Here is a 9,885-nt window from a genome sequence, read left to right as displayed (position 1 = left end):
AACCTCCCCTGGTGCAGTTTTGAACTATTCCCAAGCAAAACATCTCTCTTCATCAGCTGACAGCCTGATTTGAAGAAATAATGCCAGATCAAGTACTTAAGCTAGGCAACATACACATGCATGTGTAACTGCTTGTATTACATTCTTGTATTACCTACCGTAGAGAGATACACCAGCCTTTAATTCCGGGTATGTCATCATCAGGTGACACACAGCAACACCACCCCAACAAAAACCAACGACCCCTAATTTCTTTGCACCACACTGTTCCTTTAGATACTTCAGGACAGCATCAGCTTCTCTGTAACATATGAACAAATGCAAATTAAGCACCCATATTTAAAACAGTATTTGGAAATATGAAAAGAACATGTAGAGATGCATATAAGTGTCCCCATCTCATGCTGCTACTATATTTTCCTTCTCATACTTCAAATAAATCATTATTTCAGGCAAATATTAGGGGTTGCTGATCTGAAACCATCAGGAAGAGGAAAAAAAAAAGAACTGAATGGAATTAAATAAAAACACAACATGAATAACATGCATCAAAGGAAACCTAAGGGATGAAAAGTAGATGATTAATTAAACACCTATCTAAGAGTTAAAAAACCTCAAAATTCTCTGGGAAGCTGGATGAATTTTTTCCTTTGTAAATGTAGATAGACATAGAAAATCCTCTCTAGAGCATACTACTCATTAGACAGTCAAAATGCTGACAACAACTGTAAGTTAGCATCTGAGATATTTGCTGCAGGAAAGTGAATGTAACAAACATGTTTTCAGAATTTACAATGTAGCTCAAAATACAGTTGCCCAGAAGCTGTATTCTGAAAACACCCATTTACCCCTGAAGCAGGTGTCACCATGCAGAGGCAGTAAAGAGAAACTTTTGCTGGGAGAGAGGTAGCAGTTAAGGCTTTTATATCACCTCAAGACTATATTTTCAGCCCCGGTTCCTTGCCCCCTGGGGCACACAAGCTATACACGCTGTCAATTCATCAGCCTTGCAAACACCACATTATCCACCAGCGCACAAACACACAAAGAAGCAAATTCAGGTCCTTTTCTTCACTGAAGGTGACATGAAACACGAATCATCTGTAAGAAAAGCCAGGCAGAGCCCAACCCTTCCTTCCCATCACAGCAGAGAGGGGACAGATTCCAACCTAAAAAGTTTCCACAACAACTGACCCCTCTGAGACAGGAGCTCTCTGGAAATGATTCAGTTATGCCTCCCATAACCTTCTCACCAAATACCTAACCTCAGAAACCACCTATGTAGCTAGTGCCAACAGACCAAGAAAGGTATTTGCTCTCCTTATTCTCAGGAAATTAGTTTGGTCTCTAATTAGTCTGACCCCTTCTCGGTACTGTCTTGCCAACAGCTTCCTTCTGTGTTACCAAGGCAGCAGAGCACCTCTGCTAGTGACAGGTTTTTGCTGACAAATGCTCAGGCAGTGTTGCAAACAGGAGGGGAAGACATGATCTCTTCGGGATCAGGGCTGAAACAACTGGAGACTTTACTTGCTACCATTAACAAGTTAAAATTAACCAACAGCTTAAATTCAAAGCTAACTGGAAGCCATGACAAGCCACACATCACTGCCAGAGCTGTGCTCCTCAAGGACTGCTTCACACGTGTAGCTTCTGTTTTCCAATGGTCCCTACACACACTTCTTCACTGAGGACACAAGGGTCATTTATCCTACAGCCAAACAGCTGAAGGGCACTACCCCTTCACCAAGATTTAGAGGCCAGAAGATTCTAGTCCAAGTTACAGAGAAGAAAATGCCTTTGCTTGGCAAAGGACCTTGGCATCCTCTAGCAGCCCGAGTTCAACAGCCCAAGAACACACCTGGTCTACAAAGAGCAGGAAACCAACCCCTTTCAATGAAGAGAAGCAATTGGTAATTGCCTATTTTTCCCACTGCTCCAGCTCTCATTCTTCCTCCCTCCTTCAAATGTTTCATCTTGTTTCGTTTTAAGTCAAATTTGGGAAACTGTCTGTCATTGTTCCTTCTAGTCACAGAGTTTTCTATCACTCTGCCAAGGACAGATGCACTAACAAAAGAATTCCAAAGCGTTATCAGCATGCTGAAAAAATCAGTCTTCTTTCTTTACAGAGGTGTTGTTTTTCTGCTGTGAGGAGACATGGTAATTTGGATGACGTGGTCTGCTTACTTGTTTATTTTCCTGGCATCTCGAGTTTTCAGCCAATCATCAAACTTAGACCAGTCATCAGATGGTTTCCAAGCTTCTCTTCCTGCAAAAAAGTCTGGACAGATGGCTCTGCGCACACAAAAAAAATATCAAAATTTAATTAATTAATCAAAAACTGAGATATGTTTTGGCCCCTCATAGCATGATAAGTTTCTATCCAGACATAGTTTTATTTTGATTTCTTTTTCCTGAGTTAGTCATGTTTTTAAACATCATTGCTAACTATCCTACAGAAATGCCTATGAGCTTTAGAAAACATTTATAGCTATCTATATAGGCTTTTTCCAGTGTCTAAACCAAATAATACAATTAGTGATACAGATCTGGAAAATACTGATTACAACAATGTCAGATTTTCAAGACAGCATAATACCATTTAACATAAATCTATCACTAATGAGTTCCATTTAAACAAAAACAATTACATAAAATAGTTGTTTACCACAGAGCACATCCTGAGGTTTGCTTATAAGCTAGGAAAATTGAAAAAAAAAACAAAAAACCAAAACACCTGATGGACTGAGGCCAGCAGAGTGAAGGGAAAAGGTGTGGGAAGAAAGAGAGGAGTGTTTTACTGTGGACATCATTCGGTGACTGGAAAAAGGGAAGTCCAGTAAGAGTCCATGCAGCACTACGGAGTTCCTGCATCACGGGGGTGCCCAAACCCTGGCTCGGGATGACCCCAGCTGAAATGTGCTGAGTGACCAGCAGCAGAGTGGTGATGGTGCAGTCACTAGTGGATAACACAGTCTCTTCATGCAGAAGGAAACAAGGAGGGATGCTGGACGCTGCCCTCACTAGGTCACTCCTAGATGCTGCTGTGTCTTCTCCCAAGCCCAGCCCACAGGGAAGCAATGGGATCCCTGGGAAACAGCTATCATCTTTCACTTATCAAATGTCTTGGCTCTTTGCCTTCTCAGACACACAACATGTATCATAATGATCATGGTGAAATGACTCTATCAGTTTGGCCTAAAGCAGACCAAAGTATGTTGCAAGCATTTATTTTTTTTAACTGTTTGATCATTTCTGTGAAAAAGCAGTGACATCCACGGCACACTTGTGTTTGAAAAGGTATGGACAAAACTGCACAGCCTTTGGATAAGTAAGGCTACGTATCGTTTGGAAAGGGAACGTTTCAAAGCTCACATAGAAGAGGATTTTCCCCACTCAAACAAGCCATCAGCCTTATTGTGGTCTTTGAAATACAGGTCTCAGCTCCTCATCCCATACTACACTAGGAAAAAATGCAGCTCTTTTCCTCTCAATAAACAATGGCGCCCCAGTTTGGCAGCATTGTGAAGCAATGAGGGAAGACACACATGGCCTCTCTTCATCGAGACACAGCTGCCTGAAAACTCTCATCTCTCCTCCTGCCTAGAGCAATGGAAACACCAGCCTTCCCTTGGCCACTGCGGTATTAGCAGTACAGATGGAAGGAAAGACAGTATTACAGAAAGAACTACGACATGGCATGAATCACAGGGCAAATTCACAGGAAGTAAAGCAGTGTGGAGAAATACCAGTTCATCAGGCACTGGGTAGTTTTGACTGAGTGGGTTCTCAGTGTAATAAGGAAGCACACTGGCATACTAGCAATTTCCCAGTGTCCTGCACAGCCTGAAAGGTTTATGTTCCATCCCATGTTGAGAATGATTGCATTTTGTCACAAGACAAACATGCTTCCAATCATGGGGCAGAACATGGGATGTCAACTCCTCAGGAAAGACAGTAGCAAAGAACAGACTGCAGGCCAATTCATTGGTCTGGTGTACCAAAAAGCCCTGATTCTCACAGAGTGTCTTTATCTCACAGAGAAATAGAGCTCCTTTCAGCTCCAGACAGACCTCAGCCACATGGTAACTGTCTGCTGACATCTGACTTCCCTCATACTGAGAGTATTACAGGCACCATCTCCCAAAATTAGATCACTACAGAAGTAGGTGGAAGTTTATTTTTTTAAACTGTAAGCCAGTCCCAACCCTATATGAATGTTTGTAACGCACACTGTGGAGTACCCCAACCCTATATGAATGTTTGTAACGTACACTGTGAATGGAGTACTTTGCAGCACATCCAGTTACTGCAAGATGTTGCTACATTTTGGAACTGAACTGCTGTAGGATACCAAAAATGAGTGTAAAAGATGTGCAGGGGGGGAAGGGAATTGTATTTAATACCCAGTGTGTGCATGTGAATCATGCACATACTCCATGTGCACATACAAAATCACACACAAAAAATATGAAATTCAGTCATATTTCTGCTAATGACAATTTCTTTTTAAACCTCATCACATAAATTAGCTTGAATGACTGTTTATTTTAAAAAGACTTCCAAAAAACAGAATACATACTTCTGTTTCAGAACGCACTACTTTTTAAAGCCATCTCACATTGCTGGGAAAATCAGCAGTATCACTTTATACTGCATCATGTTTTCAACATTCTACACCTTCTATCTGTGCAGTGACTTCGGCAAACAGCAAGGTATGAAGGAAGCGTGCTGTACTGCATTTCACTGCAATGCTCCTCGTGGTTTTGTGTTACGGAAATGTATCACTCAAACTGCCCTGGTAATTGTTTCCTCTCACCTATGGGACAAACAGTTCTAACGTAAGGCTAGAAATCATAGAGTGGGATTTCTTGAAGAAGAATAGGTATCTTACATGTATCCATTAGCCGCGAGCATATCAGCCATGTATCTGGTGTTTGGGAGTTGCCATCCAAATATATCATGAATCACAATCACAGCTTTGTCTGTGCTGGCAGGGGGGCTGCAAATATACGCCTTGATGTGCTCAACTTGCACTTCCTGCCCACAACCCTCATAGTCGAACCTGTCCCCGATACCACACGGGCAGGGCCTTGATTCATTAGCCATCTAGGAACCTGCCGGAAAGCAAAAAGGACAAACAGTAATATAACTCATTTGCAGTAACAATGTTGATTGTGGGTCATAATCTTCATGCAGTCCCTACAGTCCCCTCCACGCACCTAGTAACGCCCACTTGATACTGCAAGGTTAGAGGTGAAGGGTCCAGGTGTTTATTGGAAGCAGGCTCTTGGCACCAGCCCTCTCTGGTTCCCATAAGTATTTGTGAATTCCAGGTCAGTCAGCATAACCTGGGAGCGCGGTAAGGCCAGAAGAAGGGCTTATGTCAGTCCACCATTCCTAGCTTTGTGCCTGGAGCAATCAAGCATGTGATAACTACATTTCCATGTGATGTTCCCGCACACTGTGCTTCATAACCATTCCTCTCATGTGGTCTCTTACAGCTCCTCCTCTCAGGCTGGCACCTGGTAACCTCTTGCTGTCACTCCTGTAAGACCCCACTGTCAGCATGCTGCTTTTCTGACTACTTTTTCCCTCCGAGTTTTCATTGTGCTTGTCCCCCTTCCCTTCCTCCATGGGGAATCCAAGGCTGCTGCTGCTGCTGTCTACATGCACTTTGCTGGTCCCTTGTATCCCCTGCAGCGTACAGCCATTTCCCAGGAACCCACCATTAACCAGCATCTCTAAAAGTTCTAATAAATCAACTTGGAGAAGGTAGAACCACAGAGAGTTTTCCCTGAGAGTTACACACCATGTAATCTGAACTGAGAGCAGCCAGAGGAGTGCAGAGACATACACCAGTGTGGTGCATATAACATATCCTCATACATCACAGATAAGTAACTTCTCCAGAGGTATACATTTTAAAGGACAAAACAGAAACTACTCCATTTCTCCTCAAGTGAAGGTTTCCAAAGAGTTTATGACATGAGGCCTTCTCAGAGGAATCCCTCAAGCTCAGTTTAATTGCTTGTTCCTTTCAACTGGAGATAGGCCACTGTAGCAACTTTTTAAACCCAACTAACTTTGGGTGCCCCCTACTCTTCCTCCTCCCCCAAGCAGTAGGTGGTCCCACACAGAGCCTTTTTTCCTACCCTAGTCTGCGAAGCTGTTTAACTGAGCTCTGCCGTCACTTAACCGATCAAACGGGCACTGTTTGGTTATTAGCAAGAGCTAGTCACTCTTCCCACGTAAATGCATGCACTGGAACAATATTCCTTGGTCTGGATGGTCCCCTTACTAAGGTGAAACACAGCATGCTGGCAACAAAAATCAAATGTACTCTTCAATGCTTAACCATTTTTTGTTAGGGATGCAGTTTAACCATTTATCCCCTTCCAGATTCTCCAAGTAATTCAAACAGATGCCAAATAAGGCCTTTAATACACTTCCAAAACTCCCTCCCCCTTCAATTCCTCTGCTACAAACGTGTGGAACATGGTAAATGGTATTAAAAAGAAAACAATAAGATACAGTGAACAGCAAAATAAATTACTGCAAATCCTGACTTTTTACACCAGTCATGCTCTTTTCACTGGTCAGCGTGCTTTGGGGAGACACAGGGAAAGGTTCCCAACACTGAGAGCTGTCCCCCTTTAAGGACATCTCTCAGCGGTGCCTTTTGTGAACAAAGTTCATCTCCTGACCTTCTGCAACCAATCACCACGTCATCTCCGAAAGATGCAGCTGGAGTTTAAGTTGCCCGTTAGGCTGATCGCAGCTCTGCCAGCGCCACGATGAGGCAGAAGTACCTTTTCCAACGCCCAGGCAAAGCAAAGGCATGAGGCTTCAAACACACTCTGTGTAACTGAGCAGACTTTCAGCAACCATCATGCTGGACGACTGTTTTCCTCCACCAGCAGTTCATCGGAGCAGTAAGCCAACAAAAATTGATTTAGTTTTAAATAAAAGACTTGTTTCTTTTAAAATAGATCTGTTTAAAAATACATGTCAAAACACAAGCTGTGTTCAAACAAAAATAGCAGTATTGCCAAAGTTTAATAAACAAAAACCAACACCCTGCATCAATGTTTTTTTTTTTTAAACATAATGACTCCAAGAACGTTTACGAATTATTCACAGAAAGGAGTAAATGACCTTGTAGTCCTGAGGCTATCCCTACAACCGTGCCAAAATTCACAGCATAACGTTGCTTTGAACAGCGTGAACACTAGGTAAAAAATACTAATTAAAGTGACATGGGCACAGGTTTTCAAAAGTAGGTAAGAATAGTTCACAAAAGGGATCAGTGTTAAGCAGACCATGAATAGAACACTTTGTCTCTCCCTACCCTGTAGAATTTATATGGTACAGCTAAAATACATTTAAATAAAAATTTCAGGAACCAAGGATTTTAAAAGTTGCTTATGAATTGAATCCTGATTTTCACCTATATATAATTCAATCACCACAAATTTGAGACGCAGAAGGATGTTAGTTAAGGAATCTCATTCTATTTGCAGTTTAGATCAGCTCTTTGCACTTGCAGGTAAGATCAGCTCTTTGCATTTGTGAAACTCCAAATAAAATACAGTTCAAACTTTTCTGTGGCTGAGACACATGAAGACTTTTAACATGCCAGCTATGCAGGTTTGATCTCCCCCTAAGAAATCAGCTGCATTGCCACCTCTTTTGACTTTTCTTGCAAAGTTTTATGAAATGTGAATTTCATTATGACTTTAAAATGCTGCATGCCCTGCCTTTATTTTTCAAAAAACTTACTCACTATGCTTTACTGTCTCACAGTTTTAGACACTCTGTCACATTTTATCAAGACCACACATGAACTACTTACAGCCCAGATCTTCCATTGCCTTGATTTATCCTTCCCAGTTCCAAGATTTAGCCTACCACATAAGCTCCCTCTATAAAATAAAACCTAATAATAAAACAATTTTGGTAAGAGCCAGTTTAGGCAGAGTCTGATCTGTGAACTTCTGATGCTACCACCACCTCATCGGTGCTCTTCTCCCACCCACAGAATGAGCCTGGGGCTTACAGCATCAGCACAGAAAACCAGCTCCAGTTTGAAACGCTTCTGTGCCTTCTCCTTCATCCCTCTATTTATTCTTCCCATTGCTCAGAAACACTTCATCAGCCCTTTCTCTGCTTCCTCTATGGCATGTAATCAAGGTAGCAACTCCCGGTCTTCCCATCCAGCAAGCTCTGACCCTCTAGTGACAGGAGTGGCAGACACAAAAGTGGAAAAAATGGTCTCTGCAAGAGTCCACACCGTAGCAGAGGCTTCTCCTACCTTTAATGAGTTCTCTAATGCTGGACAGCGGAAGTTTAGCTTTACTAGTTGCTATTCTTTGGATGCTACTTCTTCGGTCATATATATTTTGGTTGCCTAAGGTGCCTCCCCTCCCAATTGAGTTTTAGTTTTGTGAGTCATTTTAATGTAATTTTGCACTATTTGGCCAATCAAGTTTAAATAACAGATAATTGCAAAGAGATTAACTCAGCATTTTGGAACTAATAAATGTCATGGTTAAAATTCCCTTAAGCCACTTAGTATACCTCTATTTATTTGTTTGTATGAGAAGAAAAATCCTACTCATGATGAGCAAGCACAAACAGAATGCCCTCTGGGTACAATTCAAATCATGCTGCTTCCAACTCATTGGCTTGTCAAGTGTTAATGATATCCTAGGGCAATCTGATTTTGCCAGGAGATAAACCGATAAACATTCAGCAGTGCAAAATAAAATGCAGGGTGTGACAATGTTGTATTACAAGTAGGGCTCCCTCTGAATAACTCCAGAGTCCTAAGGAGGAGGTGACATTCCTCCTTTTATCATAACCCAGCAGTGCCTTGCTGCACGCAGAGACAACATTCAGCACCTTTGCTCCTTACAGCCTCCCAGGTTTCCTCCGACCTACCATCGTGTACCATTACCGCAGGTTTTGACAGGGTTGATTACCCTAACTAGAGTCAAGCCCCCTAAAAGCCATCTTCATGACAGTCAAGGAGAGGGGCCCCATCTTGTGGATATTTCCTGGAGCGAGGATGGTTGCGGAGCTGTTAAACACAGTGCTTTTAATGCAGGACTGAAAAGCTGGCTATGATCGTGAGCTGCATCAGAGCTCACCTGAACAGAGTTACGACTAGGCTGAGCAGCTAGAGGTTATGCACAGAAAACGCCTTCTTTCTCCCAAGACAAACCATCCTCCCCTTTCCATGAGGTGTGAGAAATCCTGCCTCAATACGGCTTTTAAAGACCTGGAGGAAAGTTCACGCGCTGCCTGCCAACTACGTACCTGTGTGCTGAGGAGGGGGGTAAGGGCACAGGGGAATGAACCGGGATGAAGTCAAGGCATCCACCGCCACCAGGGTAAACCAACCGAGCCTAGGAACAGTACTCGGAGCATTCTTCTGAGGTCATGAAGGCACAAGGGGCAGGAGTGGAGCCAAGGGCCTGGAGCTCTCCTTGGGGTACATGGGAATGCTGCAGGACTGGGACCCGGACATTTGGCTACACACAGTACAGCCAGTGACCCAGCAGGGCCATCTGGGGCACGGGCTATCGCAGACTTGGGTGACCACGCAGAGAGCACGAGGTTGGCATGACGATTCCGGGGGTCGGCGGAGGTTCAGGGATGAAGGTGAGCATGGAAGTCACCTCGTCCCATCTCCCACCACGGGCCAGACCTCACCACTCAAGGCATCACACTGAGGGGTTTAGAAACTCTCCAGAGAGGGAGATTCCTTCACCTCCCTGGGCAGGTTGCACCAGAGCCAGGTTGTGAAACATCCTCCTCCCCTCAGAGCGCCCCTCAGAGCTCCCCTCAGAGCCTCCCCCAGCGCTTCCCCCAGTGCCTACTGCC

General features: G+C 43.4%; 1 protein-coding gene across 1 annotated transcript; it reads right to left on the bottom strand.

Annotated features, from left to right (window-relative positions):
- Window positions 1–141: 141 nt before the first annotated feature.
- LOC104503247 (carboxymethylenebutenolidase homolog) lies at window positions 142–5,106 on the bottom strand (the record flags this gene model as incomplete). Its single annotated transcript, XM_010152541.1, is given in 3 exon segments — window positions 142–301; window positions 2,185–2,292; window positions 4,892–5,106. Coding segments are annotated over 3 exon segments (483 nt in total), but the record flags the coding sequence as incomplete, so codon positions are not given.
- Between the last annotated feature and the right edge of the window lie 4,779 nt (window positions 5,107–9,885).

Source organism: Eurypyga helias, unplaced genomic scaffold, assembly GCF_000690775.1.
Source record: "Eurypyga helias isolate BGI_N326 unplaced genomic scaffold, ASM69077v1 scaffold49545, whole genome shotgun sequence".
Classification (NCBI taxonomy): domain Eukaryota; kingdom Metazoa; phylum Chordata; class Aves; order Eurypygiformes; family Eurypygidae; genus Eurypyga; species Eurypyga helias.
Note: the sequence above shows the minus strand (reverse complement) of the source record. Positions and strands in the feature narration are given on the sequence as shown.